The sequence below is a fragment of the Haliotis cracherodii genome, unplaced genomic scaffold (genome assembly GCF_022045235.1).
Source record: "Haliotis cracherodii isolate W230 unplaced genomic scaffold, xgHalCrac1.p SCAF_1, whole genome shotgun sequence".
NCBI classification, from domain to species: Eukaryota; Metazoa; Mollusca; class Gastropoda; order Lepetellida; family Haliotidae; genus Haliotis; species Haliotis cracherodii.
In genome coordinates, this window is record NW_027266264.1 from 40771979 (window position 1) to 40798591 (window position 26613).

Genomic DNA, 26613 nt, shown 5'->3' on the forward strand with positions numbered 1-26613 from the left:
GTGATCTTACGTCCATCATGGTAAATACCACTAGTGTCAGTGTGCTGACAATGATACCTGCTTGATGTGACCGTCTGTCTGCCATGGTAAATACCACTAGTGTCAGGGTGCTGACCTCATACCTGCTTGACGTGACCGTCTGTCTGCCATAGTAAATACCACTAGTGTCAGTGTGCTGACCTGATACCTGCTTGACGTGACCGTCTGTCTGCCATGGTAAATACCACTAGTGACAGTGTGCTGATCTGATTGTGTTGAAAGTGATCTTACGTCCATCATGGGTAAATGCTGCTAGTGACAGTGTGCTGACCTGATTGTCTTGAAAGTGATCTTACGTCCATCATGGTAAATACCGCTAGTGACAGTGTGCTGACCTGATACCTGCTTGACGTCACCTTCTGTCCGTCAGCCATGTTAAATACCACTAGTGTCAGTGTGCTGACCTGATACCTGCTTGACGTGACTGTCTGTCTGCCATGGTAAATACCACTAGTGACAGTGTGCTGATCTGATTGTGTTGAAAGTGATCTTACGTCCATCATGGGTAAATGCTGCTAGTGACAGTGTGCTGACCTGATTGTCTTGAAAGTGATCTTACCTCCATCATGGGTAAATGCTGCTAGTGACAGTGTGCTGACCTGATTGTCTTCAAAGTGATCTTACGTCCATCATGGTAAATACCGCTAGTGACAGTGTGCTGACCTGATACCTGCTTGACGTGACTGTCTGTCTGCCATGGTAAATACCACTAGTGTCAGTGTGCTGACCTGATACCTGCTTGACGTGACTGTCTGTCTGTCTGCCTGCCATGGTAAATACCACTAGTGTCAGTGTGCTGACCTGATACCTGCTTGACGTGACTGTCTGTCTGTCTGCCTGCCATGGTAAATACCACTAGTGTCAGTGTGCTGACCTGAAACCTGCTTGACGTGACCGTCTGTCTGCCATGGTAAATACCACTAGTGTCAGTGTGCTGACCTGATACCTGCTTGACGTGACTGTCTGTCTGCCATGGTAAATACCACTAGTGACAGTGTGCTGATCTGATTGTGTTGAAAGTGATCTTACGTCCATCATGGGTAAATGCTGCTAGTGACAGTGTGCTGACCTGATTGTGTTGAAAGTGATCTTACGTCCATCATGGTAAATACCACTAGTGTCAGTGTGCTGCTCTGATTGTGCGGATAGTGACCTTACGTCCATCATGGTAAATAACGCTAGTGACTGTCTGTCTGCTATGGTAAATACCACTAGTGTCAGTGTGCTGATGTGATGCCTGCTTGACGTGACCATCTGTCTGCCATGGTAAATACCACTAGCGTCAGTGTGCTGATCTGACTGTGTTGAAAGTGATCTTACGTCCATCATGGTAAATACCACAAGTGACAGTGTGCTGATCTGATTGTGTTGAAAGTGATCTTACGTCCATCATGGTAAATACCACTTGTGACAGTGTGCTACTCTGATTGAGATGATTTGATCTTATGTTCATCATGGTAAATACCACTAGTGTCAGTGTGCTGACAATGATACCTGCTTGATGTGACCGTCTGTCTGCCATGGTAAATACCACTAGTGTCGGGGTGCTGACCTCATACCTCCTTCACGTGACTGTCTGTCTGTCTGCCATGGTAAAAAACCACTGGTGTCATTGTGCTGACATGATACCTGCTTGACGTGACTGTCTGTCTGTCTGCCTGCCATGGTAAATACCACTAGTGTCAGTGTGCTGACCTGATACCTGCTTGACGTGACCGTCTGTCTGCCATGGTAAATACCACTAGTGTCAGTGTGCTGACCTGATACCTGCTTGACGTGACCGTCTGTCTGCCATGGTAAATACCACTAGTGACAGTGTGCTGATCTGATTGTGTTGAAAGTGATCTTACGTCCATCATGGGTAAATGCTGCTAGTGACAGTGTGCTGACCTGATTGTCTTCAAAGTGATCTTACGTCCATCATGGTAAATACCGCTAGTGACAGTGTGCTGACCTGATACCTGCTTGACGTGACTGTCTGTCTGCCATGGTAAATACCACTAGTGACAGTGTGCTGATCTGATTGTGTTGAAAGTGATCTTACTTCCATCATGGGTAAATGCTGCTAGTGACAGTGTGCTGACCTGATTGTCTTCAAAGTGATCTTACGTCCATCATGGTAAATACCGCTAGTGACAGTGTGCTGACCTGATACCTGCTTGACGTGACTGTCTGTCTGCAATGGTAAATACCACTAGTGTCAGTGTGCTGACCTGATACCTGCTTGACGTGACTGTCTGTCTGTCTGTCTGCCATGGTAAATACCACTAGTGTCAGTGTGCTGACCTGAAACCTGCTTGACGTGACCGTCTGTCTGCCATGGTAAATACCACTAGTGTCAGTGTGCTGACCTGATACCTGCTTGACGTGACTGTCTGTCTGCCATGGTAAATACCACTAGTGACAGTGTGCTGATCTGATTGTGTTGAAAGTGATCTTACGTCCATCATGGGTAAATGCTGCTAGTGACAGTGTGCTGACCTGATTGTCTTGAAAGTGATCTTACGTCCATCATGGTAAATACCGCTAGTGACAGTGTGCTGACCTGATACCTGCTTGACGTCACCTTCTGTCCGTCAGCCATGGTAAATACCACTAGTGTCAGTGTGCTGACCTGATACCTGCTTGACGTGACTGTCTGTCTGTCTGCCTGCCATGGTAAATACCACTAGTGTCAGTGTGCTGACCTGATACCTGCTTGACGTGACTGTCTGTCTGTCTGCCTGCCATGGTAAATACCACTAGTGTCAGTGTGCTGACCTGAAACTTGCTTGACGTGACCGTCTGTCTGCCATGGTAAATACCACTAGTGTCAGTGTGCTGACCTGATACCTGCTTGACGTGACCGTCTGTCTGCCATGGTAAATACCACTGGTGACAGTGTGCTGATCTGATTGTGTTGAAAGTGATCTTACGTCCATCATGGGTAAATGCTGCTAGTGACAGTGTGCTGACCTGATTGTCTTGAAAGTGATCTTACGTCCATCATGGTAAATACCACTAGTGTCAGTGTGCTGCTCTGATTGTGCGGATAGTGACCTTACGTCCATCATGGTAAATACCGCTAGTGACTGTCTGTCTGCTATGGTAAATACCACTAGTGTCAGTGTGCTGATGTGATGCCTGCTTGACGTGACCATCTGTCTGCCATGGTAAATACCACTAGCGTCAGTGTGCTGATCTGACTGTGTTGAAAGTGATCTTACGTCCATCATGGTAAATACCACAAGTGACAGTGTGCTGATCTGATTGTGTTGAAAGTGATCTTACGTCCATCATGGTAAATACCACTTGTGACAGTGTGCTACTCTGATTGAGATGATTTGATCTTATGTTCATCATGGTAAATACCACTAGTGTCAGTGTGCTGACAATGACACCTGCTTGATGTGACCGTCTGTCTGCCATGGTAAATACCACTAGTGTCGGGGTGCTGACCTCATACCTCCTTCACGTGACTGTCTGTCTGTCTGCCATGGTAAAAAACCACTGGTGTCATTGTGCTGACATGATACCTGCTTGACGTGACTGTCTGTCTGTCTGCCTGCCATGGTAAATACCACTAGTGTCAGTGTGCTGACCTGATACCTGCTTGACGTGACCGTCTGTCTGCCATGGTAAATACCACTAGTGTCAGTGTGCTGACCTGATACCTGCTTGACGTGACCGTCTGTCTGCCATGGTAAATACCACTAGTGACAGTGTGCTGATCTGATTGTGTTGAAAGTGATCTTACGTCCATCATGGGTAAATGCTGCTAGTGACAGTGTGCTGACCTGATTGTCTTCAAAGTGATCTTACGTCCATCATGGTAAATACCGCTAGTGACAGTGTGCTGACCTGATACCTGCTTGACGTGACTGTCTGTCTGCCATGGTAAATACCACTAGTGTCAGTGTGCTGACCTGATACCTGCTTGACGTGACTGTCTGTCTGTCTGTCTGCCATGGTAAATACCACTAGTGTCAGTGTGCTGACCTGAAACCTGCTTGACGTGACCGTCTGTCTGCCATGGTAAATACCACTAGTGTCAGTGTGCTGACCTGATACCTGCTTGACGTGACTGTCTGTCTGCCATGGTAAATACCACTAGTGACAGTGTGCTGATCTGATTGTGTTGAAAGTGATCTTACGTCCATCATGGGTAAATGCTGCTAGTGACAGTGTGCTGACCTGATTGTCTTGAAAATGATCTTACGTCCATCATGGTAAATACCGCTAGTGACAGTGTGCTGACCTGATACCTGCTTGACGTCACCTTCTGTCCGTCAGCCATGTTAAATACCACTAGTGTCAGTGTGCTGACCTGATACCTGCTTGACTTGACCGTCTGACAATCTGTCAGCTATGGTAAATACTACTAGTGTCAATGTGCTGATCTGACTGTGTTGAAAGTGATCTTACGTCCATCATGGTAAATACCACTAGTGTCAGTGTGCTGCTCTGATTGTGCGGATAGTGACCTTACGTCCATCATGGTAAATACCGCTAGTGACTGTCTGTCTGCTATGGTAAATACCACTAGTGTCAGTGTGCTGATCTGATGCCTGCTTGACGTGACCATCTGTCTGCCATGGTAAATACCACTAGCGTCAGTGTGCTGATCTGACTGTGTTGAAAGTGATCTTACGTCCATCATGGTAAATACCACAAGTGACAGTGTGCTGATCTGATTGTGTTGAAAGTGATCTTACGTCCATCATGGTAAATACCACTAGTGACAGTGTGCTACTCTGATTGAGCTGATTTGATCTTATGTTCATCATGGTAAATACCGCTAGCGTTAGTTTGCTGCTCCGATTGGGTTGAAAGTGATCTTATGTCCATCATAGTAAATACCACAAGTGACAGTGTGCTACTCCGATAGTGTTGAAAGTGATCTTACGTCCATCACGGTAAATACCACTGGTGACAGTGTGCTGACCTGATACCTGCTTGATGTGACCGTCTGTCCGTCTGTCTGCCATGGTAAATAGCATTAGTGTCAGTGTGCTGATCTGATTGTGTTGAAAGTGATCTTACGTCCATCATGGTAAATACCACAAGTGACAGTGTGCTGATCTGATTGTGTTGAAAGTGATCTTACATCCATCATGGTAAATACCACTGGTGACAGTGTGCTGACCTGATACCTGCTTGATGTGACCGTCTGTCTGCCATAGTAAATACCACTAGTGTAAGTGTGCTGATCTGATTGTGTTGAAAGTGATCTTACGTCCATCATGGTAAATACCACTAGTGTCAGTGTGCTGACAATGACGCCTGCTTGATGTGACCGTCTGTCTGCCATGGTAAATACCACTAGTGTCAGGGTGCTGACCTCATACCTCCTTCAAGTGACTGTCTGTCTGTCTGCTATGGTAAAAAACCACTGGTGTCATTGTGCTGACATGATACCTGCTTGACGTGACTGTCTGTCTGTCTGCCTGCCATGGTAAATACCACTAGTGTCAGTGTGCTGACCTGATACCTGCTTGACGTGACCGTCTGTCTGCCATGGTAAATACCACTAGTGTCAGTGTGCTGACCTGATACCTGCTTGACGTGACCGTCTGTCTGCCATAGTAAATACCACTAGTGTCAGTGTGCTGACCTGATACCTGCTTGACGTGACTGTCTGCCATGGTAAATACCACTAGTGTCAGTGTGCTGACCTGATACCTGCTTGACGTGACTGTCTGTCTGTCTGCCTGCCATGGTAAATACCAATAGTGTCAGTGTGCTGACCTGAAACCTGCTTGACGTGACTGTCTGTCTGCCATGGTAAATACCACTAGTGACAGTGTGCTGATCTGATTGTGTTGAAAGTGATCTTACGTCCATCATGGGTAAATGCTGCTAGTGACAGTGTGCTGACCTGATTGTCTTCAAAGTGATCTTACGTCCATCATGGTAAATACCGCTAGTGACAGTGTGCTGACCTGATACCTGCTTGACGTGACCTTCTGTCCGTCAGCCATGGTAAATACCACTAGTGTCAGTGTGCTGACCTGATACCTGCTTGACTTGACCGTCTGACGATCTGTCTGCCATGGTAAATACTACTAGTGTCAATGTGCTGATCTGACTGTGTTGAAAGTGATCTTACGTCCATCATGGTAAATACCACAAGTGACAGTAAGCTGATCTGATTGTGTTGAAAGTGATCTTACGTCCATCATGGTAAATACCACTAGTGACAGTGTGCTACTCTGATTGAGCTGATTTGATCTTATGTTCATCATGGTAAATACCGCTAGCGTTAGTTTGCTGCTCCGATTGGGTTGAAAGTGATCTTATGTCCATCATAGTAAATACCACAAGTGACAGTGTGCTACTCCGATTGTGTTGAAAGTGATCTTACGTCCATCATGGTAAATACCACAAGTGACAGTGTGCTGATCTGATTGTGTTGAAAGTGATCTTACATCCATCATGGTAAATACCACTGGTGACAGTGTGCTGACCTGATACCTGCTTGATGTGACCATCTGTCCGTCTGTCTGCCATGGTAAATACCACTAGTGTCAGGGTGCTGACCTCATACCTCCTTCACGTGACTGTCTGTCTGTCTGCCAGGGTAAAAAACCACTGGTGTCATTGTGCTGACATGATACCTGCTTGACGTGACTGTCTGTCTGTCTGCCTGCCATGGTAAATACCACTAGTGTCAGTGTGCTGACCTGATACCTGCTTGACGTGACCGTCTGTCTGCCATGGTAAATACCACTAGTGTCAGTGTGCTGACCTGATACCTGCTTGACGTGACCGTCTGTCTGCCATAGTAAATACCACTAGTGTCAGTGTGCTGACCTGATACCTGCTTGACGTGACCGTCTGTCTGCCATAGTAAATACCACTAGTGACAGTGTGCTGATCTGATTGTGTTGAAAGTGATCTTACGTCCATCATGGGTAAATGCTGCTAGTGACAGTGTGCTGACCTGATTGTCTTGAAAGTGATCTTACGTCCATCATGGTAAATACCGCTAGTGACAGTGTGCTGACCTGATACCTGCTTGACGTGACCTTCTGTCCGTCAGCCATGGTAAATACCACTAGTGTCAGTGTGCTGACCTGATACCTGCTTGACTTGACCGTCTGACGATCTGTCTGCCATGGTAAATACTACTAGAGTCAATGTGCTGATCTGACTGTGTTGAAAGTGATCTTACGTCCATCATGGTAAATACCACAAGTGTCAGTGTGCTGCTCTGATTGTGCTGAAAGTGACCTTACGTCCATAATGGTAAATACCGCTGGTGACAGTGTGCTGACCTGATACCTGCTTGATGTGACCGTCTGTCCGTCTGCCATGGTAAATACCACTAGTGTCAGAGTGCTGATCTGATTGTGTTGAAAGTGATCTTACGTCCATCATGGTAAATACCACAAGTGTCAGTGTGCTGCTCTGATTGTGCTGAAAGTGACCTTATGTCCATCATGGTAAATACCGCTAGTGACTGTCTGTCTGCTATGGTAAATACCACTAGTGTCAGTGTGCTGATCTGATGCCTGCTTGACTTGACCATCTGTCTGCCATGGTAAATACTACTAGTGTCAATGTGCTGATCTGACTGTGTTGAAAGTGATCTTACGTCCATCATAGTAAATACCACAAGTGACAGTGTGCTGATCTGATTGTGTTGAAAGTGATCTTACATCCATCATGGGAAATACCACTGGTGACAGTGTGCTGACCTGATACCTGCTTGATGTGACCGTCTGTCATGGTAAATACAACTAGTGTCAGTGTGCTGATCTGATTGTGTTGAAAGTGATCTTACGTCCATCATGGTAAATACCACAAGTGACAGTGTGCTGATCTGATTGTGTTGAAAGTGATCTTACATCCATCATGGTAAATACCACTGGTGACAGTGTGCTGACCTGATACCTGCTTGATGTGACCGTCTGTCATGGTAAATACAACTAGTGTCAGTGTGCTGATCTGATTGTGTTGAAAGTGATCTTACATCCATCATGGTAAATACCACTGGTGACAGTGTGCTGACCTGATACCTGCTTGATGTGACCGTCTGTCATGGTAAATACAACTAGTGTCAGTGTGCTGCTCCGATTGTGTTGAAAGTGATCTTACGTCCATCATGGTAAATACCACTGGTGACAGTGTGCTGACCTGATACCTGCTTGATGTGACCGTCTGTCCGTCTGCCATGGTAAATACCACTAGTGTCAGTGTGCTGATCTGATTGTGTTGAGAGTGATCTTACGTCCATCATAGTTAATACCACAAGTGACAGTGTGCTGCTCCGATTGTGTTGAAAGTGATCTTATGTCCATCATGGTAAATACCACTGGTGACAGTGTGCTGACCTGATACCTGCTTGATGTGACCATCTGTCCGTCTGCCATGGTAAATACCACTAGTGTCAGTGTGCTGCTCTGTGTTGAAAGTGATCTGATGTCCATCATTGTAAATACCACAAGTGATGGTGTGCTGATCTGATTGTGTTGAAAATGATCTGACGGCCATCATGGTTAATAGCGTTAGTGACACTGTGCTGATCTGATACCTGCTTGACGTGACCGTCTGCCATGGTAAATATGGATATGGATCTTATGTCCATCATGGTAAATACCACTAGTGATAGTGTGCTGCTCTGATTAAGCTGGAAGTGATCTTACGTCCATCATGGTAAATTACGTCCATCATGGTAAATACCGCTAGTGACAGTGTGCTGCTCTGATTAAGCTGGAAGTGATCTTACGTCCATCATTGTAAATTACGTCCATCATGGTAAATACCTCTAGTGTCAGTGTGCTGCTCTGATTGTGCTGGAAGTGATCGTACATTGATCAAGGAAAATACTTCTTTGAGAGGCATTTAGAAGTTGGAGTTATAAGTAAGGATAAGATATATGGATGATATCACTTGCTTCATAACGGTGTTAGAACCTACACTGAAACATCGCTCCGAATGGTAATAAAGAAGTTGTTCATCCATATATCTTATCCTTACTTAAAGGAAAATACTGCTTGTGACAGTGTGTAAAACTGCTGCAGTAGTTATATGCTGTTAAGAAACAATTACAACAGCTACCGGGTAATGAGCATTGAAAAGGAATGGCAAAGACAAAGGCTAATGAACAAGCGCTGATGTAACATTCGTTATACTTCTTATGGCTGTGAACCCCTTAGAATTATGCAATAAATACTTAAGTTGCATTTACATTTGTTGATCTGTTTGTTGTTCAACAATGCCTTCAGCATTATTCAAGCTATAAGACTTAGTAAGCCTTCTAAAGGAGATCTTCATTGCTGATTTCTGCTAAACTTTCTATCAGAAGCAAAATTCCCACATTACCTTCATTGAATCTGTATCCAAACTCTTCAAGAGATTTGGGGAAAATGTATCTCTCTGGAAAGACAGAAAAATAGTGTCACACCACTGTAACTCAGAAGTGTAATTAGTTTCTTTCAGCACTGATGATCTATTTATTTCAGCGTAACTTTTGAGGACTAATTGACAAATTGAAAACTATCGAAAGGAGTGTCCATAAGCCTATATCAAAGCCTAGTTTCCACCCTTGCCATTTCAAGCCTAAAACCTGAGTCGACGACCTGGTCAATCAGATAATGGAAAGATTTGATATTTCATCCCTGACAGACAAAATGAATGATTACCACACCTAAGGTACTTATTACTGCTGCATTTCGCTCTTACAAAAATAGAAGCATACAAACTACACAGTATCTTGTAACACTGCACATCAAAGTACCACTTGTGTCAGTGTGCTGATCTGATTGTGTTGAAAGTGATCTTACATCCATCATGGTAAATACCGCTAGCGTTGGTGTGCTGCTCCGATTGTGTTGAAATTGATCTTACGTCCATCATGGTAAATATCACTATTGATGGTGTGCTGACCTGATACCTGATGTGACAGTCTGTCTGTCTACCATGGTAAATACCACTAGTGTCAGTGTGCTGAGCTGATTGTGTTGAAAGTGATCTTACGTCCATCATAGTAAATACCACAAGTTACAGTGTGCTGATCTGTTTGTGTTGAAAGTGATCTTATGTTCATCATAGTAAATACCACTAGTGTCAGTGAGCTGATCTGATTGTGTTGAAAGTGATCCTACGTCCATCATAGTAAATTGGGCTAGTGACAGTGTGCTGCTCTGATTATGTTGAAAGTGATCTTATGTTCATCATGGCAAATACCGCTAGTGATACTAACATGAAATGCTCAGAATGGTTGTCTGAATGCTAGTACAGCATCTTAGTCACAATAATAAGCATTTAGTTAACCGTTTCAATACCAGTCTTCAAGAAGCTTTTCACTGCTATGACATTGAGTCCCTAGAGACTCTGGGTTGATAGATAAAGCCTACATTTATCAAGGAAAATACCAGCTTGTAAAATATCTTTGCTACTACATGTCATACACCCTTTGAAAGATCTCATCCTAGTGTTTATAAATATAACAGTAATATTCATCACATCATTTTAATAACACATTTACAACTTAATTCAGTTCAATTTTAATTTTTTTTTCATGTAAGCTAACACATTCATCATGTCCAGATTAAGAAAATCTGAAAATTGTTGTGATTTTTGGCAATTCTGAGATCAATATCCACTTACCTATTTCTTTTTTTTATTTTCATTGTTTAAATAATCGGAAAATTATTATTCATTTTTAAAAAATAAAATCTATCATGACCTATTTCCAATAACAATGACTTTCTGCTCAGGAACATGAGAAAATACCGGGAAATATCTTCGATTTTGATGCTTTGTCTGAATAACATGAAAATGTGTTTGATGTTGGGTATCGTTTGAAAGCTCTGAACATCTTAGTAAAATCTAAATATTTTTTACATTTGTATACTTAAGCTGTTTCCATCTCAAGTCTGCTTTTCACAGGACCACCGACGCTGTCATGTGACCGGTTGTGATGTCACATCAAATCATATTACTGCTCGCCATCCGAGGTAACAAAAAGAGTTTCTGAAGCTATAGTGGGGAGGCAAGTCTGAGACAGGTGGGCCCTTAGACGTATTAATGCAGGATAAGCATACAAATGTAAAAAATATTTAGATTGTACTAAATATTTTACTTATCCTGCATTAATCCTTAATGCATCTGTATCGGACGGTATGGTGGAGGGTATACCTTCAGTTGTCAAAAACTTCATTAAAAAGAAACCCTTCCAAAGATAAGTTGTCAAGGAATTATTATGGTTCTGTTCCGATGAACAAAACCTTCCAAATAGCATGCTGGTTTTCTTGGGGGAATTTGTCAGCAAAGAGCCAGAGTCACAGAAGACTAATCACAATTTTATTTACAAGAACAATTAACAATGAACAATTTATAAGATCTTAGAATATAGCTGGGGTGCCACAGAGAGTCGGTACAACCCTCTGGGCTGTGGTGGAGAGATCTGCTTGGTTAGAGCATCAAACCCCTTCTGCTTACTTACTTACTTACTTTGGAGATTTAACGTGCGCTTTCCGACTGATGCGTATTTCGCACACGGGCCCGGCCAGGCCATTTAATGTGTTTCCGAAAGGGGCGAAGGTGGTCTGTGCAACCCAAGAGGGGGCTTTAGGGGTTGCTTATATATAATTTGGGAATTTTGAGATTTGGAATAGATGCCGATGGGGTTGGGGAGGAGAACTAAGGGAGCTGGGTATGGTGGATGTTTGTTTGTTTATGTGATTTTGATTTGGTGATTATTATGTTTTTAGATGCGTTTTATTAGTTCCGTTTTGATTAAGAATACGCCTACGGCCTTGAAGTTTTCTAGTTTATTTTGTGGGTTTAGTATTGCTTCTAGAGTGAGAGCCTTGTTTAGATTGAGGGTGGTTTGTAATGCGGTTCGATGTGTGAGGTAGTGTGTGCAGTGGATGAGTGCGTGTTCTGGGGTTTCTAGTTGTTTGCAGTGTGGGCAGTTACCTGTAGTGTTTTTTTAATTTTTTTAGGTGGTTATTTAGGTTGGTGTGTCCTGTTTGGATTTTAGTGATTACTCTGTCGATTTTTTTTGATGGATGGAGAATTTTTGGTTTGGTTAGTGGTTTGCTGAGCACTTTTTTGATTTGGCTATTTGAGTTTAGATACAGGTTATGCCATTTTTTGTGATTTTTTGTTTTTTTACACTTTTAATTTCTGATTTTGAGATGGGTAAGTTTAAGCTTATTTCTGGGATTTTGAGGGATAGTTTAGTTGCTTTATCGGTGTTTTCATTACCGTATAATCCTACGTGGGCGGGTATCCACAAGAAGGTTATTTGTTTGCCTGCCTTAGTTAGGTCGTTTATTTATTAATTTAGGTCGGTTTTTGGTATTTTTGTTTTGGAGGGCTTGCAGTCCACTTAGGGAGTCAGTAAGTATTAGGATTTTTTTGTGGTTTTTTTATTCTTGATTGTGAAGGGCTGAGGCCATGCCCATTAGTTCTGCCGTGAATATTGATTGGTTATTTGGGAGTCGGAAGGATTGTGTGGTTTTAGTTGGTTGTGTGGTATGGACTCCGAAACCCGTGTGTTTGGAGGTCGGATCTGAGGATCCGTCCGTGTAAATGTGACACCAATTTGGCCAATTTTTGTGTATGTATGCTAGTGTGGTAGTTTTAGCTATGTTTGGGTCGGTTTGTTTATTTATTTGGCTAGCTAGTGTTGTGTCTATTTTGGGTATTTTAAGTTTAGGGGTGAAGATATTTGATTGTTTGCAGTTTTGTTTAGGTAGTTTGTTATTCTTTGGGATATTGGGGTAAGTAAGGGGTGTTTACGAGCTAGAGCTTGGTTTTTAGGGCTGATGTTTTGGTTTATCAAGTTTTGGATGAGAGGGTCTGATTGGGACGCGCCCCAGAAATTTAAGCTTAGCTGTTCCCTGCGTAGACTTAGTGGCATTTCTCCTGTTAAGGCCTGAAGTGAGGTGTAGGAGGTGCCATGTTGGGAGCGTGTAATGAGTTTGAGAGCCTGATATTGTATTGAGTCAAGATTTTTAGATAGAGAGTTGTTTAGGGTGTTGTATATGGCGCAGCCATAGTCTAGTTTTGATCTAATTAGGGATATATAGAGAGAGAGGAGAGTATCTTTGGAGGCTCCCCAGTTAGAGCCCTTCTGCTTAACATTTGGCTTCTGTATGCATTTAACAAAACTTAGAACAATAAAAAGGAATATGATTGGTTGATACACGATGGGGTGTGCCCTATGGTTAATGAATGGCTAGACAGAGGTGAATACTTAATCCTGTTAATCCTGTTGGCACTAATCTTGTTGATATGCTTGGAAAGAGATTATGGTATCACTATAGATGAGCTTGTATGGGGGCTAATCCTTAATGAGTCTAAATTGAAGTATTTGTTGAATGTTATTCTTATATATAAGTGACGACAGATTTACTTAAATAAAATAGTTCAAGGCAATCTATAAGACTATGTAGACATAACTTTTGTCTTATTGATTAGTATGTCTGGGAGATGGGATCTTGTTACCTTTGGCTAGTATTTATCTAAAAGCTATAAATCTATTAAACTATGTAGACATAACTTTTGTCTTATTGAATAGTATGCCTGGGAGATGGGTTCCCGTTACCTTAGGCTAGCATCTATCTTAAAAACTACAACTGAAACTACTGATATTTTATATATGCATTTTATCTGATGATATGCATTACTTGCAAACTATAATTATATGAAATGTTGTATAAATGTTACACCATGATAACTTATAAAAGCCCTTGCTGTGGATCTAATTATTCTATGAAAACTTAGTATAAATGTTATATCATGATAGAATTGTAAGGCGGAAAAACATAAAAACGCTGGATGGTAGGGCTGGTTCAATCTTATATGCAGATGGAACATGAGAATTATGGATAAGTCCATGTTAACAACCAGTAAAACGGAAGATAGCGTTAACTGAAATCTTAACATATTGTGCTATGAAGCCAAAGTTGATAAAAAGCTTGAAAATTCACCTGGCATGTTGTAGACAGTACTGCGTGGGAAGGGAAAACTGATCCTGACAGGACGAGTTCATTATTTGCGTCAGGGGGTTTGTTACCTGCTGGGCTACTACCAGAGGGCCAAAACTATGAACACCTTCGACGTCTTCGAGTGCCACATTGCAAAGATAATGGCTAAAGAATACCTTGTCCTTCCATGATTGGTCTTATAGAACAAATGCTGTGTAGAGCCCTGGTTTAGGCTACCAATCTGATCTTGTGAGGGTGGTTCGGTCTTGGCAGATCAAGTCTAGCGATCTCGTAAGCCTGCTGGATGACTGTGCGTAACCATAGAGATATGGTGTTTAGGCTAACGTTGGTGCTAACTTTGGTAATGGACGTACGGGATACCAGGATGAATAATTGTTTCTGTGAGCCATGCCAAGTTTTTGAGCGGCAGATGAAAACTTCCCACAATCGTCGAGATTGGTGATATGGTGAGGGAACGGCTGAGTTGGCCTGGAAATTGATTTTTCGCTATGAAATACCAAGAAATCCAAGGTGGACCATGCTCAAAACAGACATGGGTGATGTAACACACTCAACCGCGCCGCAGTGGCTAAAACCAAGAGAAAAATTGTTTTCTTGGTGATGTAATAAAAAGAGGATGCATTGAGGGACTCGAAGGGGGGAGGGGGGGATGGAGGGGCCACGCAAACTTTGAAGTACCACATTTAAATCCCACGTCAGGTGATGGAATTTGGCCTTCTGATCCTGAAGAGCGTAATAGGGCCTGGAGATCTGGGACCTCTGTCATCTTGCAAATTACCGACATGGCCTACTGAATTAAGCGCTACCAAATACATTGTAATGTGCTGCCCTTCAAGTGTTTTGGTACACAAGTGTAGGAGCTATTCCCGAGGCAAGAGAGTTAACTGACTTTAAAAGTCCAGTTTCCACCCTTGCCAAACTAGGCTGGAATTCCTGGGCTCGATCGTAGCGCCACCAGCGGCTATTACCAATTATGTCCCTTCTCAGCCTCTCATATGGACCGATCAGATTCCACCTCTGGTATCACTTGCATTTGCTTCAAACAAAATGGCGGCGCCCAGTCGGGATGATCTGATCGATAATCAAGAACTATATTGTGATAAAAGGGGTCTTACATCGCGAAATACATCAGATCACGTGAGCACCTTGATTAAAAACTTGAAAAGATTTGGAAAATATCTGTTGACAATGAGTTGGCGGCGCACATGCTTTGCAAATCCTGCAATCGACTGAAATCTGCACGACAGTTTATGAACTGGATTTTGATTTCATTGCACAATTTTGATTGGCCTATGCATAGACTCGTTAGTCCAGCCAAAATGTAACTCCATAATACCAGCCTAGTTCGGCAAGGGTTGAAACTTGACTTTTATAGTCAGTTAACTCTCTTGCCTTGGGAAGATGGCTAAGAATTGAGGTGATGCTGTCGTAGGATCTTGATTCTTTGTCTCACAAAAGGTTTCAAATGATCACCACTTGTCATCGTATAACCCCCTGGTAGAGGGACGATGTTCCAAATATCCGGCAAGAGAAAAGAGCTGTACCAAAGCACTATGCTTATGGTTATTAATTTATTTCAAATATATATTGTAGAGCTTACATATTGTAGAGCTTGGAATAAATTATTCCTGATAAAATAATAGTTTCAGAAACAATTCTTCCTATCATTGTATAAAAATTCTTTAAAGTTATATAACTGGGTAATTTTTAACCGAATCACCGGTAGATTCCAAGAAACGAATGCACAGCTGATTGCTACTTCCGGCTTAGTTTACGAGATAAATACAAACGGTAATCTTAATCTCTGCAGCAGAATGCCCAGCAGAACAGGAAATACAATTTAATCGGTAAATCATTATGTCTAGTGATGTTTTATCTCACATTTCAAATTTGTACTGACCAAGTTTAATTATTATGACCTGTTTGATTTGCTGAAGGGATAGATCGACGATGTATTTTTTCTGCAGAAGACAAACACGTTTTTATTGCAGATGTAGGTATTGTGTATGCGATGGTGACGTGCTTCATTCCGATTCGCTTTATAGACGGGGTATGTAAATTAGCAAAGATTTTAAAGGCTTGTACAGGGGGGTCGTCTTATATGTTGGGTCACTTTATAGATGGCGATATACGGTAGCCCTTGTCGTTTAACGCCTGTACTGACGTACTGATGAAACCTGCCTGGCGTTGGGTGTGGTAGTTTGCAGTCAGGGTGGATGAGTAGGTTTGACAACTCTGGGAGGGGTAGTGGATCCTTTTCTGCAAGGTTTTTGAGGTCGAGGAACCAGCCCGTCGCCAGCCACCAAGACGTGACCAAAGACAGAGCAAGGCTCTTTGTTTCTTTGATCTTTCGTATTACCCTGGGAAGAAGTACAGGAGGTGGAAAAGTGTATGCTTTTAGCCCTTCCCAGGGGATGCTGAATGCGTCTCCACCCAACACTGTGTATCAGGGAGCAGACAGACACATCTTGTAAGTTGGTGGTTCTGGTGAGTCGCAAAGAGGTCAATGTTTGGTTGCCCAAAGTGCTGAAGCACCAGTTGAAATGCCCCCGAGTGAAGTTTCCACTCTGTGGGAGCCACCCTGTCTGGCTGAGATAGGGCGTTGGCCATTATATTCCGACATCCAGGGATGTGTTCGACTATGAATTTTAGTCCCAGACAACCACTAGATGAAAGAACCTGAACGTCTGTTGTAGAAGGGAATGAGAGTGCCTCTGCTTGTCAAATCCTGGGTTGAAGTGAGCAGCCCCAGCAAAACTTGCCATTGGTGAAGTATGCTTGATTGATGCACAGCATGTGAAAGAAAGCGTAAGATCTTGAATCATCAATCCCTCTGCACTGATAGGAGGTCCTGATCTATCTGAAACAGGCCCCCTATGAACTGGAGCTGTTAGGACGGAGTTAACTCTGACTTCACTTTGTTGACTATCCATCCCAATTGAAATAACAGACGCGTGGTGAAATCCTGTTGGCGTACCAGGGTGAAGGTGTCCAGATAGCTCAGGAGACAGTTCCCTATGTCAGAGTCGAACTGGATGTTCCTCAAGTGTAGAAAGACAGTTATTGGCTTGATTATTCATGTAAATAGCCCCAGGGCCAATGAAATGTGAAATGGTAGGACTGCCCATTGGTAGTGGACCCAACTGAACTGGAACCTGGGGAACCTACAGTCGGAGGGATGGATAGGTACATGCAGGTATGCATCCTGCAGGTCGAGACTGATCAAGGAATCAAACGCATTGATACTGGTTCTGAGCTGAAGTGAGGCAGGCACTCCAGATAGCGGTTGTTTAACACATTGTGAATCATGTGCATCTTGTCTGAGTCCTTCTTGGGTACCAGAAAGATGGGACAGTCAAAGCCTGGTGTTAATGCTGGGGCATATACAATCTCTACAGCTCTTTTCTTCAACAAGATGTCTATTTTGGACAAATGTTGCTTCCTTGGATAACCCCAAAGTGGAGAAGCTGTGGTCAACAGTGGAGCTTCCTTTAAGTTCAGACAGTAGCCGTAACAAGTACGAAAGTGTCCTTCAGTATGGCCCAGTTCTTCCAGAAGAGCCTCAGTCTCCCACCTACATGGGTGTCGACGATTGGGACAACTGGGGGAGGGAGTTTCCAGTCGTGATTGTCCAACGCTTCAATGTTTCCCCCTCTTAGCCACCTTGGAATTTTCCAACTGACAGGAGCCTTGTGGTTTGTCTCCGTCACATCCTTTACCATGGAAGGAACCTTGATCCTGTTCTTAGAGGGACGAGCGTCTCGGCTTGTAATTGCCCAACCTGCCTGCTAGTTGGGATATGCTCTGAGACACGAGCAGTCTCAGTCCAAGCATAATTGGAGACCTTAGCGTGTGTGTCCATGACTTTGGTCATTGAACAGAACACTAGCTGACCATGGTTGACGGAGAAGCCGGTGTATAAACTCAGTTGGAGAGCACTAAGTAACCAAGCCTGCGTGTATCAGGGCTGCTCGGAGGTTCCTCATGTTATTGATCTGGCGCTGTTTAAAATCAACCACAGCCGGAAATGGTCTATGCAGTTTGGGTTAACCTCAGATAAATCCTGTTCCATCTTACGGGTTGTGGACGGATAAAGGTTTTAGTAAACGCCTGATTTCAGTTTCAATGAAAGCCAATCTGGCCTCTGGGACTTTGAGCGTGGTTGGTCTCAAAGAACCAGTCATCCTCTGGAAGTCCTCGTCCAAAGCATGAGCCTGATCCGCTACAGCAGAGGCATGGATAGGAAAATCGTCTTCATAAATTCTGGCACTCTGAATGACGGCGCAAGCGTGAGCTTGGAAAAATCTTTGTTTACAAGTGGACGACCTGTCACTGAATTGTAAAGGACCTCATTTCCTACATTGCTGCTACTACCAGAAGATCGAGTCCTGAGAAAAGTGGAGGACTGGAACTATTCATTCCTGCTTAAAAAATACAGCCAGATTATACTAACTGTGCTATTACATGACAACTGAAAATTCTAATAAGCAGATAAATGAGAGAAAGTTACTACATGAACGTAATCCCTATCTATCAAAGCTGAGTTTAATGAGTTACCAAGTTTTATTCATTACAACTCTGTCATACGTAAGGATAAAATTTATGGATGAACAACACCATTATTAGAATTAGGAACGACACTGTTCTAATCTCCCACAAAGGACTTGGTAGTCTTACCATGAGGTGAGAGGAAGTGGGCTAGTTACTGGGCCATATTGTAACTGTAATGAACAGTGTCTCTGGAGCAGACTAGGAGACAGGCTTTTACAGGGTCTTTTTGTTTGCATGGGCATAAGGTGGCTTAGGGTGAGGGGTGATGAGTTTTGTGGAATGTGGGCAGATTCGTCTGAATTCTGCAAGAAGATTCACGTCATCCCCCAATCAGGCACCTTAATCAGCTATGACATTGTTGACCTGTTCACTTATGAACCCCGGCCACTGATATCATCAGAACCGTCATTGGGGAAATCCACCCATTCTTAGACATCCACCTAACAGCAACTGACAGCATCATCCGACCTATACACTCCTGTATCAGCTCAACATACTTCACCTAGAGAGATAACATCTATCAACAAACCCATGACCTCCCAATGGGATTCTCCCTTGATCGCCAAGATATTTATGACCCACCTTGAAGAAATAGCCCTTGAAACATCCCCAACAACCCTCCTCTCCTGGTAGATGACACCTTTGTTATCCTACATCCCAAAAATGACCCTTGAACCCAACTGGACCACCTAAACTCCCAAAACCCACAAATGTAGTCTACCATGGAGGAAGAAACAAATCATCAGCTACCCTTCCTTGATGTTCTTGTACAGATAGACCACAACAACAAACTCCAGACCACTGTTTACCGGAAACAAACCCACACAGATCAATATCTTCACCATCCACCTTAAGTCAAGAAAGGAATTATCTCAACCCTAGCGAGACGAACTCACAACATTTGTTCTACGAAGCAGCATCTTACCACTGAACTTAGCCACCCCAAACAGGTGTTCACACAGTACAACCACTACCCCGAACAGCATACCTATGCAATAGCTAGCCTTGGTCATGGTTGATTTACGGTTGGAGTCTTTTGATGTTAATAGATTCTTGTAGTTTTCTGATTTTGAAGTCTTTGAGGCTGGTGGTGATGGCTTTGACTTTGTCCCACTGGATGCTGTGGCTTGGGTTGTCATATGGTATGATAGAGCTGATTTTGTCATGTTTTGAGATTTGATGTTCTTTAATTCGGGTTTTGATGGGCCTAGATGTTTCTCCAATATTAGCTTGTCCACAATTGCACAGAATGTGGTACACTGCTCCTGATGGTTCTAGTTCGTGTTTGGATGGTGTTTTTTCTGTGGCTTTAATTGAGTTCTGAATGGTGTGACCTCTCCTACTTGTATATCATGGTATAACATTTATACTAAGTTATCTTATAATAATTAGATCTACATCTAGTGCTTTTATGAGTTATCATGGTGTAATATTAATACATCATTTCATATAATTATAGTTTAGCAAGTAATAATTATCATCAGGTAAAATGCATATATTAAATATCAGTAGTTTCAGTTATAGCTTTTTAGATAGTTGCTAGCCTAAGGTAATGGGAGCACATCTTCTAGACATACTATTAAAAAAAACAAGGGTTACGTCTACATAGTTAATTGATTTGAAGCTTTTAGATAAATGCTAGCCTAAGGTGTCAAGATCCCATCTCCCAGACAAAGGATATGTCTACATAGTCTTATAGATTACCTGGAACAATTTTATTTAAGTATATCTGTCATCACCTACCGGGGTATATTAGAATAACATTACTTCAATTAAGACTCATTAAGGATTAGCTCCCATACAACCTCGTCTATAGTGCATCAAGGATTAGCCCCCATACAAGCTCATCTATAGGGCATTAAGGATTAGCCCACACACAAGCTCATCTATAGTGACACCATAATCTCTTTCAAAGCATCCAGTAAATATGTCAACAAGATTAGTGCCAGTCCAACAGGATTAACCGGGTTTAGTATTCCTCTCTGTCTAGCCATCCATTTAGCTTAGGACACAACCAATCGTGTATCAACCAATCACATTCCTTTTTATTGTTCAAATTTTTGTTAAATACATACTGTAGCCAAGTTTTAACAGAGAAGGGGTTTGACTCTCTTACCAAGCAGACCTCTCTCCAACAGCCCAGAGTGTGTACTGACTCTCTGTGGCACCCTCAGTTATTTTCTAAGATATTGTAAATTGCTCATTGTTAATTGTTCTTGTAAATAAAATTGGAATTAGTCTCCTGTGACTCTGGCTCTTTGTTGACTAATTCCCCAAGAAAACCAGCACGTCATTTGGAAGGTATTGTTCACCCAGAACAGTTCCATGATAATTTGGCGGAGAATCATCGTTTTCGGAACCACGGAGTCCAGGAACTAACTACAACCAGCTACAAGAACCCATTGGAGGACATGTCCAACTGTGATCATCTGATGGAATAACAAGCAAGCTGCATCCACCTCTGACCTCAACACTGGATTAAAGACAACCAACTCCTCCAAAGACACCAACAAAGGAAGAAAAAGTCTTCAAATATTGTAAGTACTACATTGTTGATTACTTGTCTTTCTTTAATTTAGTACGGTACATACTAATAGGTGTCATGGCAAATATGGAGTCTGGAATGGAAAGTAACTTTGAAAGTGAAATTCCAACAGTGTCTTTAGTTATGCCCCTTGCCAAAAGTGTAATTTTGGCACAACAACAACAAATTGTTTAGTAGACACAGGGGCATCCATTTGTTGTATTTTGTCTGCTTTTCTGAGCACAGCTTTTGAAAACCTTACTCTTGGAAACTCACCCTTTCCACAGGTAAAAGGTGTTGGCGGAAAATTGCATAAAGTGTTAGGTTCAGTTGTGTTAGATTTTGTCATTGAGGATCAGGAATTTTCTCAAAGATTCCATGTTCTGCCTACACTGCCGAAGTCAGTGATACTAGGTGAGAACTTCCTTAATGACAATGATGCAGTCTTAGATTATAGCTGTCATTCCTTGATACTTAACAACAGCACATCAGATAGGCAATATATCAATTTCATAGCCAATTCAGTGGAAGAGATTAGTGGATTAGCAAAAACAATAGATCAGATTTACATCCCCCCTCAGAGTGAAATTCATTTCAAGGTTAGACTATCAGAGACCAAAGAGGATTCCCTCATCCTCATTCAACCCATTGCTTCCCTCACTGCTCATTCTGAAGTAGCAGGTGGTAGAACTCTTTCCAAAGTGAAAAGCAAAACTGCTACATTTAGGCTTATGAATCCCTCCCAAGAAGAAAAGGTTCTTGACAAGGGTACAGCTGTAGGCAAATTTAGTTACATTGACAAAGACTCTGTTTTTAAGATCGACTCTGACCAACCATTCATCAGTACCGTTAACACAAACAATGAGAAGACAGACAATGACACCAGGGATTATGTTAAAATTTCACAAGAGTTAGGATTTGATTTGACCAATACACAACTGACTCCAGACCAACGACACAGACTACTTAGATTTTTGAGACAAATAAAAACATGTTTTCAACGAGTCTTGCAGATTTAGGAAAGACTGACATGCACCAACATATCATTGACACTGGCAACCACCCACCCGTTAAGAGTAGACCATATCGCCAATCTCCTCATCTCCAAAAAGTCACCGAAGAACTTATAGATGATTTTCTGAAGTATGATTTAATCGAGGAGTCTACTTCTATGTATTCAGCTCCCATTATCCTAGTCAAGAAACGTGATGGCTCATATAGATTTGTTTGTGACTACAGAAAGTTGAATTCTGTCACTTTACCAATGTCATGGCCTCTTCCTGTTTTTGATGATGTTGTTGATAACATCGCCAATGCACAAGCTAAGATCTTCTCAACTTTAGACCTTGCTAATGGCTTCTTCCAAGTGCCATTACATGAAGATTCAAAGCATAAAACTGCTTTCGTCACCCATCAAGGCCTTTATCAATTCAAACGATTGCCCCAAGGTTTGACAAAATCTCCACTTTGTTTTCAACAGCTCATGAGCAAAGTGCTACGAAAATTGCTTTTTAAGGTTGCGCTTATCTACATTGATGATTTGATAATTTACAGCAAAAACAGCAAAGAGCATCTCCAAAATTTGAAGCAAGTATCTTACTATCTGAAACAAGCAAAATTAACACTAAAGCCATCCAAATGCAATTTTGCAACGGACAAAGTTTCTTTTCTGGGTCATGTTTTATCATGTGGAGGTGTTCAAGTTGATGACAAAAAGATTGAAGCAATTAGAACCTTTCCAGTGCCCAAATCACAAAAACAGATCCGCTCCTTCTTAGGTCTCACAAACTTCTACAGGAAGTATGTGAAAAAATTACGCTCACATAGCGCTTCCACTGAATGCCTTGCTAAAGAAACATTCGGAGGCAGAAGTAGGAAAGAAACCAAAGTTCCAATGGTCACTTGAGTGTGATCAGGCATTCAACACACTCAAACATGCTATGAGTAATACACCTGTTCTGGCATATCCAAATTTTGACAAAGAATTTCTTCTTGCAACTGATGCCAGTGATATGAGCATAGGTTTTGTTTTGAGTCAAAAAGACGAGAAAAAAAAGGAACATCCAATAGCTTTTGGTGGTAGAGCTCTTCATGGCAGCGAAAAGAACTGGAGCATTACAGAAAAGGAAGGCTTAGCTCTAGTTGAAGCCATTAGATCCTTTCGTCCATACCTTGCTAATTCCAAATTCACAGTCCACACTGATCATATAGCATTGAAATGGCTGAAATCCATCAAGGATGCCACAGGTAGGTTAGGGCGATGGTCTTTGGAACTTTCTACCTACACTTTTGACATTGTTCACCGCAGCGGCAAAGCCAATGGGAATGCCGATGCTCTCTCACGTAGGAAATATGAGGAAAATATTAACTGTAATGATCAGACAGAAGAAGATGCTGAGAAAACAGTCTTCTCAGTAACTTCAACTCAGCAAAGCAAATCAACTAGCAATACAATCTTGCACCCATTCATCCACACGGGTCACACAGACAACTCAGACTGAGGATATTTGCACACCTATTGTCAATTACTTAGAATCAGACAGACAGACAACACATTGGTCAGTCACCTTTGAATATGAAGAGGATTATCAGTCAGTACCAGTTAATGTTGTCGCAGCATTACATGCTACAAATGCTGATGTTACTCAAGACGCATTGGTTGAAGTAAGTCTAAAAGAACATCCAAATTTACATCACCTACAAAGGATTTGTCCAGATTTCATCCAAATCTTTGACTACAAAGAGGATGATGTCCTTCCACAAAATGAAAAGGATCGTCAAAATATTCTTATCGAAGCCAGTACTTTTGAAATTGATGAAGGCATCCTATACAGATTCGTTCCACAAAGACAGAAAGGCCATGCAGACAAGTTCATTAAACAGCTGGCAGTCCCAAGAACCCTCAGAAATCAAGTCCTGCAATCGTACCATGACTCAGAGTTTGGCAGTCGCCACCATGGGAAAGAAAGGATGCACAACACCATGAGACCTAAGTACTACTGGCCCAAAATGTACAGCGATATTGCTACTTATGTCCAGACATGTGAGGTATGTCAACAGACGTAGAGGCACTACCATGGCAAGAAGGCACCACTTCGTCCACTACCTGCAGAAGAGGTCTTCACCCAATGGCACGTTGACATTCTCGGTCCCCTGCCAACAACACCAGACAAGTACAAGTACATTTTGGTAATCACAGATGCATCATCCAGATGGTGTGAAGCCTTTCCACTTCGGACCCAAGAAGCCAAAGAAGTAGCAGATGTTCTCGTCACAGAAATATTTTGTCGGTATGGCGCTCCAAGGACCTTAATTTCAGACAGAGGTCAGAACTTCATGTCCAAACTTATCAAAGCAATTTGTGAACTTTTGGCAATTAAATTAACCCATACCAGCCCATACCATCCTCAAACTAACAGCTGTGTAGAAAGGCTCAATTCTTACATCAATCAATCACTAAGAGCCTATTGTAACAAGTCTCAAAATGATTGGCCCCGTTTTATTCCTGGCATCATGATGGCCTATCTGATGGCTCCAAATTCATCAACTCAAAAATCCCCATATGTTATGCTTTTCGGCCGAGAAATGAGAGCTCCACAAGATGTAGCATTAATTCCAAAAGAAAATTTAGGCCACAATAACAAAAGTTATCTTTCAAATTTACTTGAGGAGCTGGAAATCACTAGAACAATCGCAGCTGAAAACACTGCTCGGGCTAAGGAGGTGTATTCACAATATAATCGAAAGGCTAAAGAACCAGAATTTGCCCCAGGTCAAAGAGTTTGGCTTTACTGTCAAAAAGTTGAAAAAGGCCTTTCCAACAAATTAACCAAAAAAGTGGTATGGTAGCTATTATATCATCCATATAGGTCCAAATTATACCTACAAACTACGCCAAAGTTCTGACGACAATACACAAACCACTGGTACATGCCAACCGTCTGAAGCCATATTTTGATCCTGCTGATCGTCCACAGTATCCTCGAGAACCATACCTCAATGACACCAGTAACATAGATTCAGGAGTCATGGATGACAATGAGGAACCAGTCAATGATACTCAGTTTGACAGCAATAATTCCCCATCAACAAGTTCAACTTACCAGGCTACTGATTAATCACCTCCATCAGAAAGGTAAGAAGGTCAATTCCAAAACAAAGGCAGGTACTTCCAGCAACAAGAGTCAGAAGCAAAAGACCCCAACAAAGAAGAAAAACCTTGCTCCAAGTACAACAGAAAAACCTGTCAGTCCCAGTACAACAATGACGAAGGAAAATCATGCTCCAACCAAGCTAAATGAAAAAGTAAACAAAGGGAAAAGAGGAGTGAATAGTAAGTATCACCAGCCAAAATCCAGAAAACTTGACGACGGCCAGGCACAACCTCCAAGTCAGAGTCCAACATCAGGTAATCAAACCAAGGATATCCCTCCTATTTTTAATCCAAAGGACATCCACTCAATTGTAAGTTCTAAGAGAGCAAATGGCAAAATCTACTACAGAGTGAAATGGAAGGATCCAGAAAGGGGAAACACATGGGAGTATGGCAGCAGCATTCCAGACTTCATTCGGAGAGAATTTCACCTCAAAAGAAGTATGTCAGGAAAACGACGAAAACATCCACTGAAGAATCGACCAAAAGGAAACAGCACAAGACAATAAATCAGTCAATGTTCTGTCAGGGAATACAATGTCAGCAAATGTCGAGCAAGACAACACCAAACCATGCATAGAATTAGATGTCAAACCATATCCGTTTTTTCCAAAACACCTACGAAAAGTAGATCATAAAATAGAAAGAGTTCTGGGCATTGAAATTATTCAAGGAGACTGCTAAGGTCTCATATAAAGATTATCCTGATACTGACCACACATGCTATTTTGAAAGTGTTCCTCCCCACCTCATACAGCGCTACCTTGATGATAGCCGGAAGGATCTCCGTAAGTGGTCTTGTCTAGAAGATAATCCTCCATATGATCCAGAGGAAGCACCAATTTATAAATCCAAAAGGGTTATTTTTCCACATGAAGACTTTGGAAACATCAACACCTTTTTCTACCATATTTCAGCCACAGACTTTAGTCCCCATCTACCATACTTTGATAACCTCGCCATACATACCGAAAGATGCCAATTGAACATATTCTTGATCAAAATACAAAATCTCCTGAATAAACGGTGCAAATCATAAAACAGCTATTAGCTGTATCTTGTTATGTTTTCTTGTGTCCAGTCTTTTCACTATGGGTCGCCAGTTGAGAACAGCCTGATCATCTGAGTTATTTGTATCACAACAAATTTTGAGCATTGACCTGATCAACCAATCTCAAAAGCGAAGTGAAATGACACAAAGCAAACCATACTGCGAATTGCACAGAAACCTATCGAAACGAAGCAAACCATACGGGAATCAAACCGAAACTGTACCGAAGCGAAGCAAACCATACTGCGAATCGAACCCAAACCATACGGGAATCAAACCCAAACCGTACCGAAGCGAAGCAAACCATACTGCGAATCGAACCCAAACCGTACCGAAGCAAACCCAAACC

The 26613-nt window shown here is 42.2% G+C and overlaps 1 protein-coding gene across 1 annotated transcript in view; it reads right to left on the reverse strand.

The window, feature by feature from the left end:
• The window catches only part of LOC139477990 (mucin-22-like), a 230692-nt gene that overhangs the window by 154685 nt on the left and 49394 nt on the right, over positions 1 to 26613 (reverse strand). Inside the window, exon 4 of the mRNA XM_071260407.1 lies at positions 9346 to 9399. Within this exon, the coding sequence (XP_071116508.1) occupies positions 9346 to 9399 (54 nt within the window). The remainder of the gene's footprint in view (positions 1 to 9345; positions 9400 to 26613) is intronic.